We start from the raw sequence: 24,700 nt of genomic DNA, 5'->3' as shown, positions 1-24,700 counted from the left end.
TGTTGTTATGTAAATAAATAATTCTACAAAGTCTCCTGTTTTCCTCTACACTTGTATTTATACTTTGCTGGTGTTAATATAGATTTATTTGTTTATAAATGTTTATTCTATATGGTATTATATTTTTTTTGTAATTCATATTATTTAACGTTTAAGCGTTGTTTCAAAATCATTGAACATTAAACAAGCAAAAACACTTCCACTGTTTAGAACATTGAAAGTTTTCAAATGTAATCCGCCATTATTTTTCAGTTGTCCACTAAAAACATGAAGTAAATAGGTAAAAATTATCAAAATTGGTATTTAATGTGAAAGATATAATTTGACTCTGCTCTATATGTAGCCTATTGCATTCACATGGTAAATATTTTAAGTGTTTCTAAATTAAATTTAGTTGAAATAAAGAAGCCTTATCTTATTTTAACTTGTACATCGTACTATCAATTCAATGAGAGATCATTTAGCTTAATTTTGGAGGCATGTCTGTTTACTACGATATCAGTCTATTATTTAGGCTATTGACCCGTCAAAATGACAATATCAATGCCATGGGTTCTTCTATAAACTACTTAATTCACTGAAATTTCACTAAGAAATGAGTCTGAGTTATAATTGCTTGAACAAAATTTTAAGCTGAATATTTAAGAATTATTGAAGTACTTCTTGCTGCTTCAGTCACGGAACAAACCAAAATCCGACAGCGATAACCTCATTAATCTCTGATGTAAGGGACGAACAATGCGTAGAAGACTGGGGTATAAATTCTGAAATGCATAGAAATTTATGTTCTCTGTATCAGGTTATTTTCTAAGACATCAGTTCGATGACTCTTATTCCTATGTTAATAATGGAATAGAAACGACATTTTTACGTCTTTTTTTCGCAGGTTGAGTGACATTGCATGTATAAAAAGTTAAAATTAACATTAAAATAAAAATGAATTCAGATTGTTAAACTTACTGTCAAAGTCTAAAAAAAGATAAATCAAATATCTGAAAGTGCTTCAGCTGGGCACACAGCGGTATACGTATCAGCAAAGACATATAAAAAAACGTTTACCACACTTACCTCATTCATTTTATCTAATCACATTCTAGTAAAAACAGCTGTACTTGTTGTGTTTCTTTTAACAAGAGAGTAACAGCCCGAGTGATATAATCATATGCATCTTAACGACAAATTTTATTCAAGAGCAAATCACTGTTTGAGACATATTCAAGACTACTGAGATACCAGAAAGCAACCAAGCAATAGGTTGTGTTCGTTAGAAGTCATTATAATTATGTGCAAAACCCCTTAACTTACTAGTTAATGAGAACACTCGGATGAATAATAACAGTCCTCTCGATTTCAGTTAATGTAAATAGCACTTAAAGAGGCATCACAAAATAACTGTATTCTTTTGTATTTCCATGATGGTAATTACACATGATTTGTATGAAAAATATGAGATATACAAAAATTTAGTTTCAAATTGACAGTTATATATATTAGGCCAAGACAATGTGTTTAATGTCTTAACATTTTATTGAATTAATGTAGTAATATGTACATAAATCAGTGTATTAAGTTAAATTTCAATCACATTTTGTTTCTACAGTGTAAGACAGTTATTCATCTATATTCTTAAAACTATGCTGAAAAGAGATTGAACGAATACGTTTGCAGTTAAATTGTGAAAAACACATTTATTCAGGAAGGACCTAAGTTGTCCACCTGAAATAACTGTATAATACCTGTATTATAGGAATGTTTTCATGATTTTTTTGTAGGTCACTTGGTCGTGGGGGGTCTTTAAGTAATGCTTAGATAAAGGACTGTTCTATAACCTGACCTGGCATACATACTTGTAACATCACTGCACTTGACAGAATTAAAAACATCAGTTTTAAAGGCGTACGCTAGAATTCCCTGTATATGAGATGGGCGAAAATTTTCCCAATAACAGAATTTCTTTAAACTTTGGATATTGAAGGACAATCATCTAAGAAACAAAAATATGCAATAAAAATCATAGGTCACCGGTATCGAAAAAGAGTTATCTGCCCCTGAAAACGTCATTTTTGGGGAAAATGCCGTTTCTGTTATTGGGAAAATGTTCGCACCAAATTCTAGCATATGTCCTTAAAGTGATATACTATCATAGGATAACTATACAGCGACATTACAAGTTGATACTGTTTAAGTGTAGTTTCGCATCAGTGAAAGTTATAAAATGAAAATCCCACTGTTTTAAACAGTTCTATTTTCAAATATAATCCACCTATATTTCAGTAATTAACAGTTTACTACTAAAAAGTATGAAATAAAAAATAAAAGTGTAGGTAGTTTATGAGAAAGATACAAATTCATTCAATTCTACATCAAATCTAACGTATCTCAGGGGCCCGTTCTTTCTCGTACGTATGTACCATAAATAACTATATATCATTAAATAACTACTGTTCCTATGTTTATATTTATACCATACCATTTTAATTTAGGTTTATTGTATTCATATTTTACATTTCACGTGTCTCTCTAAGTTGGTGGAAATACATAAATCTTATCCTATCTTTACCTTACACAATGTATATTGTATTTACTTTCTGATGCTAACAAATGAATGAAAGAAGTACATTTTTTTTCGAAAACATAACTTCAGCTAGATAAACATTAACTCAAGCATATCCCTTTAATATGCTATTCGTCGCGCCATATTTTGACCCATCCCTGCCAACCAAGGATTGGTTAATAAACTACGTAATTCGCTAAAGTTGGTACAGGCAATAGCCTAAATAAAAAAAAACTGAATATATTGTCGGTGTTCATCAATAATCTGTAGTGTTCATTAGAGTTCCTTCAGACAACCTTGAGGGTGCAACCTAACTCCCACTGGGATTAACCTTTTCAGCAGTTCATTAATCTTTGATATAAGGAGAGGCCTCTGCATCAAAATTAACGGGATCTATGGCATTAGGTCATGGTATGTGCAAAACCCCTTACCGAATTATCGAAGTATACGGTTGTTCATCCAGTATCATGTGAGAACATGGTCTTTTACTTGTTGGTAAAACAAAATGCTTGGCGACTTTTGCACAAAAAGGGACATGGCACGTACAAAAGGTTTAACCTAAAAACGAAGGGAATAAATCAGGAAAATGAAGAATAAAACACACGTAAGTATCGGATTACCGCAATGATATACAAATCAAGCCGTGACACAAGGGAAAGGAAATAAAATCAAACTTTTCCACATGTTTCCTTTTTATGTTATTCAATAACGCAAAACAATTATAAGACAAGACTATTGCCTAGCACTAGAAGTCCCCTACTGGAATATTTGCTGCCATATGGATCACTTATTTTACACTGAAATCTTATTGGCGAAGCTGCATATTTTCCAAATAATCTACATTCTACGAGTCAAGATTATTGGACAAATCTTGTATTTTGAAAGTCATCAATCATGTTTTATGGCTAATTGGTGGACAGACAGATGAAACAAAGGGGCAGAAAAAGTATAAAATCTGTATATTTAGTATATTGCATATTATATATATTCCTTGTAAAACAATAAATACTTCTTTCGTGGTAACACAAGGACACGCAACGCATGTGCTTATTTAGCTATTGTATGCAGTACAGAAAATGCGCATTTAATACTGATGATTATTTTGTGCCCATCAACTTACCTAATATAAACATGTGTTTTCCTCCTATACTCGATCTATTTCAGCATCATCGCATACTATTCATATCCATATCTCTTATTATTGCCGTGTTGTGTTTTCAAATGAAATTTCAATTTTGTTTGAACTCATTTAACTTCCCTATAGTTGAATTTATTCTTCGATTTCTTTGTACTGAATGTAGAGGTAATTACAAACAGGGTTGCAATTCTACAAATGTAGCTCTGTCTTATACACCATCAGCAATAGCTATCCACAAAAGCCAAAACATCGCGCACACAGTCAAATGATATCTTGTTATAACAATTCTTATCTAGACTTTTGTTTTCCGTTCTCGGACCACAAATTGATATTCGATCAAATAGTTTCTTGAAAACTCCAATTTGTTAATTCACCAATAGCACCAAAAAAATCAAAGCTATATGGAAACTTTCAAGACGTTGGGCTATGTAACATTTTTTCTGGGTTGTTTTTTGTTTGGTTTCCTTAAAATGTTACAACACAAGTTCGAAGTTACATTATTATAAAAAACAAGAGGGTCACTTGTAGTTAAAAACTTCTCACTATGTTCAAGGTGGACAAACCCCGCTTTTGATCTTATTAAAAGAAAAATAAATAGAAATTTAAAACAAGAGGGCCAAGATGGTCCTAGGCCGCTAACCTGAGAAACCCACCATAACACAACATAACAGTGTAAACATGTTTGACCTAGTGATTTCATGGAAAAAATATTCTGACCAATTATCATTAAAATTGGAGTAAAACTCTTGAGTATAAGTAAGTATTTTCTTTGATTTGACCTAGTGACCTAGTTGTTGATCCCAGATGATCCATAATCGAACTTGGCCTAGCTCTCATCAAGACTATCTATTTGACAAAATTTCATGAAGATCAATTGAAAAATACAGCCTCTATCTCATACACAAGGTTTTTCTTTGATTTGACCTAGTGACCTAGTTTTTAACCCTAGATGACCCATATTCAAACTCAACATAGATTTCATCAAGGCTATCATTCTGACAAAATTTCATGAAGCTAAGTTGGAAAAATGTAGCCTCTAGCGCATACAGAAGGATTTTCTTTGATTTGACCTAGTGACCTACTTTTTGACTCAAGATAATTCATCAACAAACTTAACGTAGATTTTATCAAGGCAATCATTTTGACCAAATTTCATGAAGATCAATTGCAAAATACAGCCTCTATTGCATACACAAGGCTTTTCTTTGATTTGACCTAGTGACCTACCTTTTGATCCAAGATAACCCATATTCAAATTTAAGCTAGACTTTATTAAGGCAATTATTCTGACTTAAATGCAGGAAGATCATTTGAAAAATACAGCCTCTATCTCATACACAATGTTTATCTTTGATTTGACCTAGTGACCTAACTATTGGCCCAAAATGACCCGTATTCAAACTTGACTTAGATTTTATCAATGTAATCATTCTGACCAAATTTCATGAAGATCAGTTGAAAAAATGCAGCCTCTATCGTATACACAATTTTTTTTATTTGACCTAGTGACCTAATTTTTAGCTCTAAGATGACCCCTTTTCAAATTCGGCCTAGATTTCATTAAAGTTATCATTTTGACTTAATTGCAGGGAGATCAATTGAAAAATACAGCCTCTATCGCATATACAAGCTTATTCTTTGATTTGATCTAATGACCTACTTTTTGACCCCAGATGACCCATATTCAAACCTAACCTAGAATTCATCAATTCTGACCAAAATTCCTGAAGATTAATTGAAAAAAAAAGCCTCTATCGCATACACAATGTTTTTCTTTGCTTTGTCCTCCTGACCTAGTTTTTGACCCCAGATGACCCATTTTCAAACCCGGTCTAGATTTCATCAAGGTAATCATTCTGACCAAAATTCATGAAGATTAATTGAAAATACAGCCTCTATCGCATACACAAGGGTTTTCTTTGATTTGACCTAGTGACCTAGTTTTTTAACCCCAGATGACCCATTTTCAAACTCGGCCTTGATTTCATCAAGGTAATCATTCTAACCAAATCAGCTGAAAAATACAGTCTATATCGCATACACAAGCTAAATGACGACAGACGACAGACGACGGACGCCGGACATCGAGCGATCAGAAAAACTCACCTGGGCATTGCTAACATAAGCTAAAAACAATAATTTTAACTACTAAATTTCGCTGGTGAGCTTTAGGCATTAACATTTTAACCTTTAGCCTGCTGGCGGCAAGTGCAGACCAAGATCAGCCTGCACGGTCATGGTCTGCACTGTTCGCTATTCTGTCAGTAAATTTTCATTAAAAAACCCTTCAAATAATAAAAGGTATTGCCAAAATTGAATTATGGACCACTCCATTTCAGAAAATTAGCAGGGTAAAGGTTAAAATAACATCTATCAGCCAATGGTTTAACAAAACTTGAGCATTTTCGATAAAATAGAAAAGAAAACTAGTGATAAAATCAACGAACGCTGACAACTGGCAACTGAAATACAAGTTGTCTCCATCAGTTCCAGACCAAGGGATGTCCAAATTTCGTTCTACGCTTGTTAAAGTGTTGTTTGACGTTTGCTGACGTCATATTTCTTGACAGATGTAAATGGTGTTGACTCGTTTTCGTATGCGCTACTCAGTTAATGTTCATGTCGTCAGTAAAGTCGGATTTCAATATAAGTGAACAGTCAAATAAAATAACCATAATAACAATATATGAACATGATTTTGTTACATATGTATTATGCACTGCATAATAAATTCAATGGCTGGAACTCGGATCTTTCGAACACCCGGGATCGCTCGAACTCTTCTCCCGGTCCCGAATTTATTCCTTCTTCATTCTATATAGTTCTACCTCGGATCGCTCGAACTTCGAAAATTCGAACTCTCGAACTCATTTGGTGGTCCCCTCGGCTTAAATACAGTGATAATTACACCTATTCAGTCGAACAGACAATTTGTCGCCGGAATGGCTTGTGTTTACAAAGTTGTTCACACCTCTGCCTGACATGCGGCAAGCTTCCCCTTTAACCGGTGCGTGCGTAATTTTCACACGCTTATGTAATTAGCGTCGGTATACGGCATACAAATTAAATAAAGTGACTTTCGTTCGCTGTAATGCATCAATGGGCTTTGATTTATACGAATAGAATTATTTAAAATAATTGAGCAATGACTGTCTTGATTTTTTCTGCATAAGAACGGGAGATCCGATGTCATCTTTCGTACTGCTTTAGCATGGCTGAGCAACTTAGAAAAGGACCGGAAACGGGGGCATATCTAAGTCGGCTACTTGAAAGCAATATATTTGATAATATTTGCACTGGACTATGATTCATAAAGGTTTGCTTTTCATTTGATGCTGTCTTCACCAAATTCTTATAATCATATCAGTGTTTTATATGTGTGTGTGTTTTTTTTTTCGTATCTATGTCATGTTTGAAAATTAATAATAAAGCATATTTCAGCGTTCGTTTTTTATTCATCATCGTATCATACACACATTTAGGTACAATATGACAATATATTACGATGTAAGGTTTGTAACACATCATGCCCTCGAATTCCCAAATTCAAAATGGCCGCCATTTGGATGGCTCGAACAACGGAAAACTCGAACTAATTTCCACGGGACCCTCGAGTTCGAGCCATCGAAGTTCGACTGTATCATGTGCCTCTTGTTTACGTACGCCTATCATTATGTCAATGATGACCAATAAAGACGTATACGTTATGTATTTTAATGATATACAATCAACCTTAGCTTAACTGGTAAGAATAATTTCACTTTGTAAGTTATACCTTGTAAGAAGAGTAAACTGTAGTTCGCCGATCATTATAATTGATAAGCGAATGAATAATTACAAACAAGATGGACGTGAAGCTTTGTAAGAAAAGAAATACCAACCACTTTACAAGTATAATTTTTCTCTACACATAATATTCAGACAGTATTGAATATCAAAATTTTAACATTTCTCCAATAGTTAAATATCCCACAAAAGAAGTACGATGTCATTTAACGTATAATGGATCAATAATTACTATCGGCAACTTCCGTGTGATGACGTATTTTCCGTGTGCGGTTTCGGCATTCTCCGGCTAGCTGCTCGTATGAACCACACGAGTAGCCAGAGGACGCCGAAATGTGTTAAAAGGCCACGTAATCTTACGGAACTTCATAACGACTACACGTTTTAATCGGTACGCCTACGCAATAGCAAAATTTTCCGAAGCTTGCTTCAAAAGGTACTTAGAACACATAACGATAACACTTCTTCTTTTGAACAAATAACATCCGTACGAACTAGACGGGACTGATCATATCATTTTATAACAACCTATCAATTATCGTTTAACTCAATTTTAGGTATTTAAGAATTTACAAGCACGTATAATACCAAAACTATCATATTTCTGGTATAACGCTTACAAAGGAGGACTCTTACAAAGCTGAACGGTAAATTTACTACTCTTTACTTGAATTTAAGCAAAAATGCTGTCATGGCACAGACTTTTACAAACAGTGTTCCATGAAATTTGTTTGGTCCAAATATTCAGTATGTATGGTCAAATCAAACGCACAGTTTTCATTGTTGACATCAGGTGAGATTTTGGGTTAATTTAGGGAGAACAGTTTTCGTCCTTTGCGCACGTTTCTCTATTTAGATGATCAGAATATTTTTGTGCTTCACAAACTGCTGCCGATTTTATTATATTTGGCAGGAGATTTGTCCAGAAATTAGCTCTTCGCGTATTCCATCGTTGTTTCACATTCGATGATGTCATGTCACGTGATATTTGCAGATAATGTTGATGTTTTCGCGTGTATGGAACCCAGTCAAGCCCGAGGTCTTCCGGCGAATTTGGATTTCTGAAAATAACCCACAAAGATGACGTGTTTATACAAAACTAAGTATGAAAATAGATAATAATTCAGAGTGTCATAGCTTGCATATATGAGAGGCATTAGAAATAACCCGGTTGCATGAGCAGAAGACGTCACGACTAGAGACATACAAGCTACTGCTAAGGATTATGGGAATGAAATGTTGAGAATGTAGCTTTCAAAAATTTTGCAGTTGATTACATAATCGGTCCGGCTTAAAGTATCTCTTCTTTGTAATTTGAAATCATTTTCTTGTTTTGCACATATTAAGTAAATTTCATTCATACACACTTACACAAGTGTATATCAAGCTACATTTTGAATAATTGATGGTGCAGTCAGTTATATTTCTACCAGTCCACTTCAATTAGAACTGTGTTATTTAAAATTCATATACAAATTGAACATCCTACCCGGTTTTAGCAAAATTTGTCCATATCGTCATAATATCTGCAGAGAGGCGTTCTTCCCATCTCGACGGTGAAGCATGGAACATCTCTTCAAGCTGATCTGGGTTCTTAAATCCAAACACAAAAGGAAGATCACCCGCATGTCCAAGCTTCATAAACCAAGAAGCTTGAAAGAGAAAAACTTTAAATTCAGGGTTAATATCAAAAACATACATATATGTATGTTGACTGGTGGATACATTTGAATGCTTGTCCAATGTCTTGTACAAATCTCCGTTGAACGATACATCGCCCCACATGGACACATATTCGTCTCTTATGTTATTATAGTCGTCGGGATTATCCCAGTTTGTATATTCCCTTACTACAGCATCTGTAGCAATTCTGGGTACATTCTCTCCGAGGCAGGATTTTATCATCAAAGGAACCAAAGTTTCTTCAAAGTACGATTTGTTTGGTGAAAATTCCTCGGCATCAGCCACTCCTGCAAATGGACTAAGACCTAAACTCCCTTCTCCCGAGGTGACACCAGACATTATATCTAAGCTTGAAAAGATTTCTTTGACTTTAGTTGGAAGATCTGATTTATCAAAAATATGTTTAGGATCAGTGGTAACAAGTTTGCCATCAACCGTAGGTAGAAATGGAAAGGGAAACGAAACCAATCCATATGTTGCATTACTAACGAACTCTACTAATTGATCAGCGGACACCTCTCGCAGACAAGAAACTAAAGCTTCGGAGCTTTCTGTTTCACATTCAGCCAGAGCGCCGAGATGTTTTGCATTTTCAGGATTCTTTTCATTCGTCCCCCAAAAGTTACCAACACTACCGCTTTGACCTATAACTCTATGAAATAGTCCTTTATTTCCAGGATATAGGGCTTGATGCATCACACTTGCCGATCCGGCCGACTCCCCAAATATAGTTACTTTTTTCCGTATCTCCCCCAAATGCAGCGATGTTATCATGTACCCATTTTATAGCCATATGCTGGTCCCATAAGCCATAATTTCCTGGTGCATTTTTATCCCCAGTCGTAAGAAACCCCCACACAGACAATCTGTAATTGAGTGTTACCACTATTACATTTCCCCGAGTGGCCAAGTGGTCTCCTATGTACATGTCAGAGAATCCAAAAGTAAAGCCACCTCCATGAATCCAAACCATAACTGGCAACAACTCATCCTCTGATTTTCTTTCAGGTGCATAGATATTTAGTTACAGGCAATCCTCATCATATGTTAATCTTTTGCTATCAAATAGTCCTCGAATTTGAAGACATACGTTACTGTGATTAAAGGCGTCTAAAGGTTCTTCAAGTGGAGACTTCGGAACTGGATTTTGGAATCGTAGCTTTCCTGTCGGTGGTTCAGCATAAGATATACCAAGAAATTTGTGAATTCTGGAAGATTTACCAAGAAATGTTACGTCTTCAACTAATCCATTTATAATCCCAATGTTTGTGCTCACAGAGACTGTTTCAACTCCTAACATCCCTATAACAACGGACAGTATTGGGAGAAGACATAATGCTTTGGCTGCCATTTCACTGCTTTATGTTAGCAGATCTGTAAAACAATAGTTTAAAGTATTCCCTTGTTTAAATTACGTTTAAACGTAAGCTTCAAAAGTTTGTTTTGTCTTGCTCCCTAAGTTAAATTCAGATAAAGACAGGAGATGATATAGATATTTTTCACCTCAACTGCATGTTATCTTCATACATGTTTAAACCCATATCCGGATTATAATCTAAAGTAGAACGATAACATGTAAAAGGGGAGGCTTCACAAACTCAAAGGAGATATGCTTTGTTTTGTTTGGTTTTGGTTTAACGCCGCTTTTCAGCAGTATTTCAGTTATGTAACGGCGGGCAGTTAGCCTAACCAATGTTCCTGGATTCTGTTACAGTACATACCTGTTCTCCGTAAGTAACTGCCAACTTCCCTACATGAATCATAGGTGGAGGACTAATGATTTCAGACACAATGATGTTTATCAAATAGTCACGGAAAACATGCTTTACGAAACATGTGCATAAAGCAAGCATCCGGATACTAGGATTCACTGGTCGCCATGGGATATATTTGGTAAAAATAATGGCTGGTCAGGTTTTACTGAATATTTCGTTCTTTTGTTATTTATTCATGCATTCATCTTTTAGGATTTCAATGACATGATGTATTATAGTTTATTTGGCAATTTTCCAGCTTTTCATGATAGAGGTAGAGCTGTCCATTCTGTCGGGCAAAGGTGGACACCTTATTAGAAACACTAACCCTCTTAAAGACAGCTGGATGACTGCCTTAGATTAAATAATTAAACTGTATGGCTGCCTTACATGAAATAATTATGAAATAATTAAACTAGGCGGCTGCCTTACATATAATAATTAAACTGGATCGCTGCCTTATAAGAAATAATAATGAAATAATTGAACTTGACAGCTACCTTACATGAATAATTAAACACCACATCCTTTTCAAAGATGCGTATGAATAATGTATCTTCTTATGCACACCATGGCTACTAGAAGAAAAGTATTACATTTGAAAGTCTAATTTCCCAGAGATCTATACTTATAGCTACATGTAAACAGTCTAAAATGATAAGATTTGAGTGAATTATAACACTTCACACAAATTTAAATAAAGATTTCGTTGCTCTCGACAATTTCAGCTTAAACAAATACTACTGTAACCCTTAGCTTGATATCGAACTGTTCTATATACATGTACTGACTCAATTTTAAAGGGGTGTACTTCATAGCATAACTGTTACAGTACAAGTTGAAAAAAAATAGGATACTGGTATTTGTTTGTTTTAGTGCAGGTTTGGTACCTATAAACATAAGGCTCTTGGTGCTCTGACTTTAGACAATTTGTTAATTACATTGTTGTACTTACACTGCCTCTGACTGATCCTTTTTATATATTTAACTTTATACAATACGGTATTTTGTCACTTCTTAGCGGTGACTTATTTAAATTACACAGTTTTGTCTAACCTAAAATAGAGTAAATGCGAGGTTGACAATGCCCCAAACGCGTTTAAACTCTCGTATAGGTTACTGACCATTCTAAGGCGTTAGCCCTATTTTCAAAATGCTTTTTGTCCGTTTCGTATTTAATGTCATGTATATTGGGCTGTTTGTTGGTGAAGTCATTTCTCTCTCCAGCCCCCAAAGCAACGCACACTAACACCCCCGCCCATTTGTACCATGATTTAGGTTTCATAGCTACCATATAGATGTACTCTCTAGAGCTCCCAACACATGTTGTCCCTGAAAGGTGAAAGGTGCACCACTGTATTCTTTTGCTTGTTCATTTGGTCCTACTTGCTTGTTTCTTTTGTTTCTCTACGCTTACTTTCACACGAATCTGTGTTGATGTGTTCGTGTATGTCGGTTGGTCTTGTGCGCATCCATGTTAACACTGTTTTTGCTTAGAGTCTGAGCAGGATACGATTTTAGAGCGTAGCTTTCATTGTCGGATATCCCTGCTTTATGTTCGATCTACAGCCCACCTCTTTCTCTACCCAATCCCCATATTTTATATTTCATTTATAAATCAAAATGTATTTGTTTGTTGGAATTTGAAGAAACCGGTCTGCTAAACATTTCCACAGTTTCAGTTTTTACTTGTTGGGAACCTACGTAGAAATTTATAGTGTGTTGCCGTTTTCTGTGCTTCCAGGAAAATATACCATAATGTTTGGTAATTTTTGGTATAAGATATCGAATAATTCTGCTTGCCACTGACCGTTCCAAGGCGGTGCCCCACTGTGTTCCTTTGTTTGTTCGTTTTGTCCTTGTGTGTTGGCTTTGTGTGCGTGTGTGTTGTTCGTTTTGTCCTTGTGCGTGTTGGCGTTGGGTGTGTGTGTGTGTGTGTGTGTGTGGTGCACGCGTCTGCGTGCTGGGGGTTTCGTTTTGAGGAGGCTGTGTTTTTGGTGCGTGGCATTCCCTGTTTGATATTTTTCTTTGTTTTTTTCGATTGTGTATTTTTTGTTTTGGTTGGATTTAACGTCGCAAAGACACATGATAGGTCATATGGCGACTTTCTAGCTTCAATGGTGGGGGACGACCCCAGGTGCCTCTCCGTGCATTATTTCATCGCATCACGAGCGAGCACCTGGGTAGAACCACTGACCTTCCGTAAGCCAGCTGGATGGCTTCATCACATGAAGAATTCAACGCCCCGAGTGAGGCTCGAACCCACATCGATGAGGGGCATGTGATTTGAAGTCAGTGACCTTAACCACTCGGCCACGGAGGCCCCTTCGATTGTGTACTAGATGTAATATATTTACGAGTTGCGCTAGCATGAATGAAGATATAAAATATTGTTTCTACGAGAGTAAGATATTTCGATCTTTAAAGTAGAAAAAACATTTTTTTTATTTATGTCTCTATATTGTAACGTCAAACGTATTGTTAACTTACTGCACAAAGTCATCACGTAACAATGTTTATGTTGTTATGTAAGTCCCCAGTTTTCTTCTAGATTTGTATTAATACTTTTTTTGTGTTAATATACATTTATTTGTTTATAAATGCTTATTCTATAAGGTACTTTATTACTTTTGTAATTCATATCATTTAGCATTTAAGCGCTGTTTCAAAATCATTGAACATTAAACAAGCAAAACAACTTCCACTGTTTAGAACATTGAAAGTTTTCGAATGTACTCCACCATTATTCTTCAGCTGTCCACTAAAACATGAAGTAAATAGGTAAAAATTAACAATATTCATTTTTAATTAGAAAGACATAATTTCTCTATGTTCTATATGTCTTGGTAGCCTAGTGGTAGAGCGTCCGCTTCGAGTGCGGGAGGTCGTGGGTTCGATCCTCGGCCGCTTCATACCAAAGACGTAAAAAATTGTACTAGTAGCTCCCTCGCTTGGCGCGCAGCATTAAGAGGGTAGTGTAAGGACTGGTCAGGCCGGTGTCAGTATAATGTGACTGGGGTGGGATATAATGTCAAGTGTCTACGGCATGATATTCCAGTGAGGCAGCACTACAAAGTTGGGCATTGTGCTCACTGCTACAAATACAAACCGTCGTTAATATGACTGAAAAATTGTTGAAAAGGACGTTAAATACACACACGCACACACACTGTTCTATATGTGACAGAAATGTAAAAACAAAACCTGTCTTTTCTGTGCGTTTTGGCACGTACACATTACCCTAAAATCAATATGTACTTTTGAATAGCATTGATTATCTTGTAATTTCTCTTTATGTTTGCATTCACATTGTAAACTTTACGTGTTTCTAAATTAAATTTAGTTGAAATAAAGAAATCTTATCTTATTTTAACTTGTACATTGTACTATCAATTCAATGAGAGATCATTTAGCTAAATTTTGAAGGCATGTTTGTTTAATACGATATCAGTCTATTTATTGACCCGTCAAAACTGCAATATCAATGCCATGGGTTCTTCTATAAACTACTTAATTCACTGAAATTTCACTAAGAAATTAGTCTGAAGTTATATTTGCTTGAACAAAATTTCACGCTGAATATTTAAGAATTGTTGCAGTACTTCTTGCTGCTTCAGTCATGGATACAACTAAAATCCAACAGCGATAATCTCATTAATCTCTGATGTAAAGGACGAACACTGCGTAGAAGACTGGGGTATAAATTCTGAAATGCGCAGAAATTTATGTTCCCTATAACAGGATATTTTCTAAAACATCAGTTCGATGACGCTTTTTCCTATGTTACTAATGGAATAGAAACGACATCTTTACGTCCTTTTTTCGCAGGTTGAGTAACATTGCGTGTGTAAAATGTTAAAATTAACATTAAAATAAAAATGAATTCAGATTGTTAAAGGTGGATAATCAGATTTTGGCCATGTAACGGATTTGTTCGAAACTTTAGCATCTGATCATTTACACTCATTTATGTTCACTTAACACTTAATACAAATTAGATTTTCACTGGAGGTATTTTTAAAAATTCATTTTCCTATCCTGGTTGCCCAACCAAGATAGAGTTATTTTATCATAAGACTTAGTATAAATTTGATAAACATAATTTGCCTAAGGAAATGTATAAATATTAGACATATTGTAATATATTTGTAAAATATTTGCATTAAAAATTATGTATTTAGATGGAACTCATTAGAAACGCAAGTTTGAAAAATTATTGTTACCTCCCTTTGCCTATCTTGGTTGCGCAACCAAGATAGATTGGAAATAAATGAATTCAGAAGCTACACAAAGCTTTTAAACTTGCATTATGGTTCAGATTGTTCAATAGTTGATATGTCTATCAAATGCAAATGTAAAACTAGACATTGTATCGAAATAAAAAGAAATACCCAGCTTTTTATATACTTTCATATTAAAGGGGAGTAATTACAAAATTTTATAAAAATATACATTTCAAATAGGAATCTAACTCTATGTAATCGGTCTTTTTGTTCCTTAAATAATTCTCTACCAGAATATACAAAAAGTAAAAAATGTCATTAAATGTTGTTTAAATGTGATTGACCACCTTAAAACTTAATGTCAAAGTCTGAAAAAAAGATAAATCAAACATCTGAAAGTGCCTCAGCTGGGCACTCAGCGGTATACGTAGCAGCAAAGACCTATGAAAAGAAACACCAAACAACAAAATAACAACAAAAAACAGAAACGTTTTCAATGTATTTTATCTAATTATATTCTACTAAAAACAGCTGTGCTTGTTGAGAGAGTAATATCTCGAGTGATATTATAATAAGCATCTAAACGAAAGAAAAATTTCATTCAAGATTAAGTCACGGTTTGAGATAAATTGATCCCAGAAAGCAACCAAGCAGTCGGCTGTGTTCGTTAGAGGTCATTATATTATGTGCAAAACCCCTTATCGACTTACTAGCAAATGAATAATAAAAGTCCGCTTGATTTCAGTTTATGTAAAAAGCACTTAAGTAATGCTTAGATAACCGATAAGATTGTTCTATAACCTGACCTGACATACATACTTGTAACATTACTGCACTTGACAGAATTAAAAAAACAACAACATCAGTTTTAAAGTGATATACTGTCATAGCATAGCTATAAAGCGACATTACAGGTTGATAAAAATTATTTATGTTTTAATGTAAGATATCGAAAAGAGTACTATCAAATGCAATAGATTCGCGAGTTACGAAACCATAACAGAATAAATTAGATATGGTATTTACGAGTGAAAGATGATTCAATTTCTCTAGAGAAAAAAACAAAACAAAACATTTTTTCTTTAATTCTAATGAAATAACTTTACCTATCCACGTCACGCGAATAGGTCAACTACATGGCAAAGTCATGACGTAATTTGTTTACGTTGTAAGACTGTATAAGTGCAGGTCCGCATCAGTGAGCATTATAAAATGAAAATCCCACGTTTTTAAACAGTGTAAGTTTTAAATATATCAACCTATATCTCAGTAATTAACAGTTTACTACTAAAAAGTATGAAAAAAAAAGTGTAGAAAGATACAAATTTATTCAATTCTACATCAAATCTAATGTATTACATAGATTCCCGTGCCTTCTCATACGTATGAACCATAAATAACTGTATATCATTAAATAACTACTGTTACTTTGTTTACATTTATACCATACCATTTTATTTAGGTGTATTGTACTCACGGCATTTTACATTTCACTTGTCTCTCTGAATTGGTGGAAATTCATAAATCTTGTTTTATCTTACCTATCGCAGTATATATTGTAATTACATTCTGACGCTAACAAATGAATGAAAGATATACATTTTTTTTCGAACTCCTAACTTTAGCTAGATAAACATTAACTGAAGACATATCCCTTTAATACGATATTAGTCGCGCTATATTTTGACCCATCACTGTCAATCAAGGGCTGGTTAATAAAGTACATTATTCGCTAAAGTTGGTACAGGCAATAGCCTAAATAAAAGGTTTAACTGAATCTATTGTCGGTGTTCATCAATAATCTGTAGTGTTCATCAGTGTTCTTTCAGACAAGGGTGCAACCTAACTCTCACTGGGATAAACGTTTTCAGCAGTTGATAAATCTTTGATATAAGGAGAGGCCTCTATGTCGAATATCACAGGATCTGTGGCATCAGGTCATGATATGTGCAAACCCCTTACCGAATTATCGAAGTATATAGGTTGTTCATCCACTACTGATATCGTGTGAGGACATGGTCTTTTACTTGTAGGTAAAACAAAATGGTTGTCGATATTTGCACAAAGAGGGACACGGCACGTATAAAATGTTTTACCTATAAACAAAGGGAAGAAGTTATTAAGAAAATGAAGAATAAAACACCCTAAGTATCGAATACGTACTCTTACGAAACTTCATAACGACGATATAGTATAATGTACAAGTTAAAATAAGATAAGAACTGCCTTTGAACTTAAAACAAAGTGTATCAGTGAACATATTTGAAACATTGGAAAACATATTTCTTCAGAGATTACTTTACAATGTTTTAAAATTGTAGTCATAGTAGAGCAATGACATTGGCATGAATTCATAACGTTTTGTGTCGATAATTTTGATTTGAGATTTGTCTGCTTTTAAACATCACTGGAATAAGGATAATGAATTTCTGCAAATTATGTACTATGATATTATATTGTGCATTTTAGCTATGACGACTGACTATTTGAGGCTGACATGTGTATTAATGTAATAATTCTTGCTTTAATAACTGTTTATTATCATTTAACTGTTTATTATTGTATAATGTCAAAACTATTATCTTTCTGGTACAACGCTTACAAAGGAGGACTCTTTCAAAGCTCAATACTAAATTTACTACTCTTTACTTGAATTTAAGCAAAAATGCTTTCCTGGTACAGACGTTTACAAATATTGTTCCATGAAATTTGTCTGGTCCAAAATTTAAGTATGTATTGTCAAATCAAACACACAATTTTCATTGTTGACGTCAGTTTTTGGGTTTATTTAGGGAGAAGGAGAACATTTTTGGTCCTTTGCGCACGTTCCTCTATTTAGATGATCAGAACATTTTTCTGCTTCACAAACTGCCGATGTTATTATTTTTGGCAGGAGATTTATCCAGAAGTTAGCTCTTCGCGCATTCCATCGTTGTTTTACATTCGATGACGTCATGTCACGTGATATTTGCAGAAAATGTTGTTGTTTTTGCGTGTATGGAACCCAGTCAAGCCCAAGGTCTTCCGGTGAATTTGGATTTCTGAAAATAATCCACAAAGATGACGGGTTTATACAAAACTTAGTCTGAAAATAAGTAACAATTCAGAGTATCATAGCATGCATATATGAGAGCCCTTAGAAATAATGCGGTTGCATGAGCAGAACACTAAACGACTAGAGGCAGCAAAGCTACTGCCAAGGATTATGAGAATAAAATGTGGAGAACGTAGCTTTTAAAAACTTTGAAGTATGATTAACCAAGTGAATGAAGTATTGCCATGCAATACAAAGCCCCCTACTGGAAAGCAATTAATTTTCTCTGCTGCAGTATAACATAATGAACTGATATCTGTCAATGATGTATAAACAATATCGTACTATATATATACAATATGTTTTAACATAACACTTTGATTAGAATTTGCATATATAAAAACGTTTTTTTCATATGGAACATTTTTGGCCAATTAAAAAATTCTTACCATATAAGTTATTTATAGTAATAACAAAGAGAAATTAATCTTTAAAAATCTATTATATTATAAGTCCACACAAAAGTCTTTACCAGGTAGAGATAGGTAAAATACACCTAAAAATTCGATGTAACAAGCATGTTGTATCACCGATTTTCCCCTTCGGCTAGTAATAAAGAGTAACAATATAATCTATTTATAGTAACAACAAAGGGACGCAATTCTAAAAACAAGGGTGCCTCATGCTCCGGACAAAACCATTCTTAAATTTAACATTTGACCTCTAAGAATGACCTTGACCTTAGATTAAGGGACCTTGTTCTTGCGCATGACAATCCGTCTCATGGTGGTGAACATTTGTGCAAAGTGACATCAAAATCCCTCCACGCATGAAGAAGAAATGCATCGGACAAAGTCATTTTTGTATCTGACATTTTGTCTCAAAGTGTGACCTTGACTTTTAAGCTAGGGTCTAGGTGCTGCACATGACACGTCGTCTCATCATGAGGAACATTTATGCCAAGTAATATTTTAATTTCTTGATGGATGACAAAGTTGCAGACCGGACAAGACATTTGTACCAAGTATTATGAAAATCCCTTCATGGATGGCAGAGTTACGGACCGGACTGGAGAAAAGCCCTCTTGACATTTGACCCCTCGACTGTGATCTTGACCTTTAAGCCAGGGGTCCGACTTTTGCGCATGTCACGTCATCTCATTTTGGGAAACATTTGTGCCAAGTGATATTAAAATCCTGTAATGAACGACAGAGTTATGGACCGGACACGAAACAGATCCTGTTCGTGCCATGTTAACATTTGACTGCTGAGTGTGACCTTGATCTTTAAACTAGGGGTCTGAAAGTTGTGCATGACACATTGTCTTGTTATCACGGGTGGTAAACACGCAATCCAATTCCCGCTGGGAATACGCTTAAAATGGGCTGCGCGACGTCCGGTAGAGGTGTTGCGCGTAAAAAAGACGAACTTGAGGTATGTGTTATGATTTTGCTTAGTATAAGACAAGAATAATTTTTCTCGAAAAAAAGCAAAATGCTATTCGATACAAATATGATGATACATCATGTATGTAAAATTTCTGGTTTGTAATTTATGATTCGGCTCTATTAACACAAAAGCTCTGTCGACACGAAGTGTGAAAAAAGTATGAAATCAACAAAAATGGCAGTTTCTGACCTCATACGCCTTATCTGAGGACATCTGATGCTTTTTATGATAACTCAACTGTTATAAAGTAACAGATAAAAAAACCAATTGCTTCGAATCCTGCTTACGGGGACATAATTGACAAAAAACCCCAAAAAACAATAACATCGGGAATGGGGTTGCGCACCGGAAATGGAGTTGCTCGTATACATCATTATTATTATTATTATTATTATTATTATACTAGATTTATATAGCGCCCTTTTCATGATAAACACGTTCAAAGGCGCTTTACAGCAACTGCAGCCACACAGGGCGCGAAATCATCCTCTACTAGTACAGACACAGAGCGATCTGACCAGAGGGACAGAGTGAGATAAAGCCCCCAGAAAAGACAGAGAGAACTTTTCAGCTACAGACGTGTAGAGATAGTACCTAACTTTTTCAAATCATAGGTTTGAAGTTAAAAAGCTTTGAAATGAAGGCAAGTGTCCATATATTTCTCAAAAATAGATATATAGACAATATTTTATCCAAAAGCGTAGAGTTATGGGTATTTAATATTTTCATATAAAACAAAATTTTGTGATTAGGGAAATGTAACTCTTCTTGAACATAGAGAGCAGAAACGTCAAAGGGACATAATATTGTGAATATTTTCTAATTGGATGCATTTGATCTAACATTCAGTTGTGATCTAGATTGCTAAATAATGATCCCTGGTACTGTGTGCTAAAAGTTTAGAAAATCTGGAACAGTCTGTAAACAGCAAAAATATGCTGTAGCAGAATGTAACTATTTAAGCTCTATCCAAGACTCGAATCTAGGACCTCTCACACCTAAGACAGACATTCCACCACTTTCCTATAATAGCAGTAGCTAATAGCTATGCAGTCTGAGTGCAGTCTGTACCTTACGTGAACTGGAACCATTTTGTGACAATAACATCATAATCGGTGAACTCCGGATTATCGGCGTATTCGCTTTGTAACCTAATGGCAATTTTCGTGTAAAGAAAAAATATAATCCAATGCTGCCAACGTTTAAATCGGTCATCACTGCCCAAATTTCTCTGACGTGTTGTTCAGAGTATGAACTTAATAACTGGTAGTACCAGGGAATACGTGTTATAGAGTTCAGCTTAAGCACGTGCTATGGGGCGTGAGAGGTGTTGCACATTTCATTACCCCTCATGAACAGACTCAATCAAACCGAGCCTGCTATTATTCTTCTTGGTTGCATTCTTTGCTTCCAAATGATCTTTTTACAGCTTTTATTTCAACCAGTAGGGGACTAATAATCGGTCCGGCTTAATGTATCTCTTACTTGCAATTTGAAATTATCTTCGTAATTTGCATATATTAAGTAAATCTTATGCATACATGTGTATATCAAGCTACGTTTTGAATTTTTGACGGTGCAGTGCAGTCAGTTATGATTCCACTTGTCCAGTTTTAATTAAATTTAGATATAAAGTGTACATCCTACCCGGTTTTAGCAAAATTTGTCCATAAGGTCATAATATCTGCAGAGAGGCGTTCTTCCCATCTCGACGGTGAAACATGGAACTTCTCTTCAAGCTGATCTGGTTTCTTAAATCCAAACACAAAAGGAAGATCATACGCATGCCTAAGCTTCTTAAACCTAGGAACTGGATATAGAAAGCCATTAAATTCAGGGTTAATATCGAATACATACATATATGTATGTTGACTGGTGGATACATTAGAATGCTTGTCCAATGTCTTGTATAAGTCTGTATTGAACGATACATCGCCCCACATGGACACATATTCGTCTCTTATGTTATTATAGTCGTCGGGATTATCCCAGTTTGTATATTCCCCTACCACAGCATCTGTAGCAATTCTGGGTACATTCTCTCCAAGGCAGATTTTTATCATCAAGGGAACTAAAGTTTCTTCAAAGTATGTTTTGTTTGGTGAAAATTCCGCGGCATCAGCCACTCCTGCAAATGGACTAAGACCTATACTCCCTTCTCCCGAGTTGACACCAGATATTATATCTAAGCTTGAAAAGATTTCTTTGACTTCAGTTGGAAGATCTGATTTATCAAAAATATGTTTAGGATCAGTGGTAACAAATTTGCCATCAACCGTAGGTAGAAATGGAAAGGGATACGAAATCAATCCATATGTTGCATTAGTAACAAACTCTACTAACAGATCAGCGGACACCTCTTGTAGACAAGATACTAAAGCTTCGGAGTTTTCTGTTTCACATTCAGCCAGAGCTCCGAGATGTTTTGCATTTTCAGAATTCTTTTCATTCGTTACCCAAAAGTTACCAACACTACCGCTTTGACCTATAACTCTATGAAATAGTCCTTTATTTCCAGGATATAGGGCTTGATACATCACACTTGACGATCCGGCCGACTCCCCAAATATAGTTACTTTTTCCGTATCTCCCCCAAATGCAGCGATATTATCATGTACCCATTTTATAGCCATATGCTGGTCCCATAAACCGTAATTTCCTGGTGCAATTTTGTCCCCAGTCGTGAGAAATCCCCACACAGACAATCTGTAATTGGTGGTAACCACTATTACATTACCCTGAGTAGCCAAGTGATCTCCTATGTACATGTCAGGGAATCCAATAGTAAAACCACCTCCATAAATCCAAACCATAACTGGCAACAACTTATCCTCTGGTTTTCTTTCAGGTGCGTAGATATTTAGATACAGGCAATCCTCATCATATGTTAATCTTTTGCTATCTAATAGTCCTAGCATTTGAAGACATACATTATTGTGTTTAAAGGCGTCCAAAGGTTCTTCAAGTGGAGACTTCGGAACTGGATTTTGAAATCGCAATTTTCCTATCGGTGGCTCAGCAAAAGGTATTCCAAGAAATTTATGAATTTTGGAAGATTTACCGAGAAATGTTACGTCTTCCTCTAATCCGTTGATAATTCCAATGTTTGTATTCACAGAAACTGTTTCAACTTCTGGCATCCCTATAACAACGGACAGTATTTGGAGAAGGTATAATGCTTTGGCTGCCATAGCACTGCTTTATGTTTGCAGATCTGCAAAATAAAATGCTTCACTAAACAAGCGCTTACGTTTAAACATAAGTTTCAAAAGTAAATTTTGTCTTGCTCCCAAAGTTAAATTCAGATAAAATGGAGAATGTAAAGTAGTATGATAACATGTAAAAGGGGAGACTCAAACGAGATATGCTTTGTACCACTATGATAATGAAACATGTATCAAAATCGAGCATTCGGATACTAGCTGTGACTGGTCGCCAGGGGATATATTTGGTACAAATAACGGCTGGTCAGTGATTTGAGGTTTTATTGAATAGTTCTTTCTTTTGTTATTTATTCATGCATTTATTTTGTAGGGTTTCATCTCACAATGACATTTAAGAAATAATAAGCTCCCAAATGTGGTTTATCGTAGAATAACCCGTGTTCTGAGTTCTTAAGCGTAAGCCGTTGGCCTGAGTGATATATTATTTCGCATAAGATCGAAAAACTAGTGTTATTATGCGATAAATCACACTTGGGAACTTGTTATTTTGATTCTAATACGAAATACTAGTATCAACAGTGTTAGAAAAATGGTTACTTTTTTTACGACCGTGCTACGCACCTGGGTCGGATTATTGCAGAATAATCCAAGATAGATTTTGCTCTACATGTATGTAGGTTATTCGTTGGTCGTGTTAGAATTGTAATTATAGGTAATTTGGCGACTTTCCAGCTAGGGGTAGATCTGTTCATTCTGTCAGACAAAGTTGGGTATCTAAGTAGAACAATTAACCCTCTTTAAGTCAGCTGGATGGCTGCCTTATATGAAATAGTTAAACCTGATGGCTATCTTACATGAAATAATTAAACTGGATGGCTGCAGTACATGAAATAATCAAACACGACGTTGTTTTCTAAGATTTATATGAATTATCTATGTTATTATGCACACCACGGCTACTAGAATGAAAACTTTACCTTTTGACAGTCCAATATCCTACAGATCTATAGTTACATGTAAACAGTCTAAAATGATAAGATTTGAGAGAATTATAACACTTCGCACAAATGTAAATAAAGATTTCGTTGCTCTCACACAATTTCAGCTTAAGCAAAATTTACTGTAATGCTGAGTTTGTTATCGGACTGTTTTATATACTGACCCTATTTTAAAGGGGTATACCCTCACAGCATAACTTTACAAAAAGAATAAAGACAAATGTCAAACAGGGAATGTCACGTAGAAGTTGAAAATATAGAGGATATTTGTTTGTTTTAGTGTAAGCTTGGTAACAATATAAGTAAGGCTCTTGGTGCTCTGACTTCAGACAGTTTGTCGAGTTTATTGGTGAACTTATCACCTTATTTGTTTGACTTTATACAATCTGGCATTTTGTAATGATTGGTAGATTCTTTCTTAGCTGGAACTTATCTAAATTGTGTTGTTTTCTCTAACCTAATAATAGCGCTAGTGTGAGGTTTGAATGCTCCAAATGCGTTTACACTCTCAGTTTTCTCTATATAGGTCACTGACCATTCCAAGGCGGTGGCCTTATTTTCAACTTGATTTTGTCCGTTTCATATTTGATGTTATGTATATTGTGTTGTTTGTTGGTTGTACTACTTTCATTATTTCCTCTCCCCATTCCCCAATGTTACGCAACCCCCTCCTTTCTTCTGTACCATGATATAGGTTTTTGTAGTTACCATATTCTATCTAGAGCTCCCAACACCGGTTGTCTCTGAACGGTGCTCCACTGTATTCCTTGATTTGCTCGTTTGGTCCTACTTGTCTGTTTGTTTTCTTTTTGTCTACGTGTACGCGTACACGCACCTATGTCGATGTGTTTGTATATGTGGGTTGGTCTTGTGCGTGTCCGTGCTTACACTGTTATTGTCTGTGGTCTGCGTAGGCT

At 35.2% G+C, this 24,700-nt stretch overlaps 1 protein-coding gene and 1 pseudogene across 1 annotated transcript; both read right to left on the bottom strand.

Moving 5' to 3' along the window:
- Positions 1 to 7,571: 7,571 nt before the first annotated feature.
- On the bottom strand, positions 7,572 to 10,176 carry LOC123550996 (bile salt-activated lipase-like; annotated as a pseudogene).
- A 5,448-nt stretch (positions 10,177 to 15,624) lies between these two features.
- On the bottom strand, positions 15,625 to 23,921 carry LOC128549023 (acetylcholinesterase-like). Its single transcript, XM_053524989.1, has 3 exons — positions 23,763 to 23,921; positions 21,269 to 22,835; positions 15,625 to 18,179 (listed from the first exon to the last, which is right to left on the bottom strand). The coding sequence occupies exons 2-3, from the start codon at positions 22,810 to 22,812 to the stop codon at positions 17,927 to 17,929; spliced, it is 1,797 nt and encodes a 598-aa protein (XP_053380964.1). The 5' UTR covers positions 22,813 to 22,835; positions 23,763 to 23,921; the 3' UTR covers positions 15,625 to 17,926.
- Between the last annotated feature and the right edge of the window lie 779 nt (positions 23,922 to 24,700).

This window comes from Mercenaria mercenaria, chromosome 15 (assembly GCF_021730395.1).
Source record: "Mercenaria mercenaria strain notata chromosome 15, MADL_Memer_1, whole genome shotgun sequence".
Lineage (NCBI taxonomy): Eukaryota > Metazoa > Mollusca > Bivalvia > Venerida > Veneridae > Mercenaria > Mercenaria mercenaria.
The sequence above is the reverse complement of the archived record's forward strand: the minus strand, read 5'-3'. Positions and strand labels throughout refer to the sequence as shown.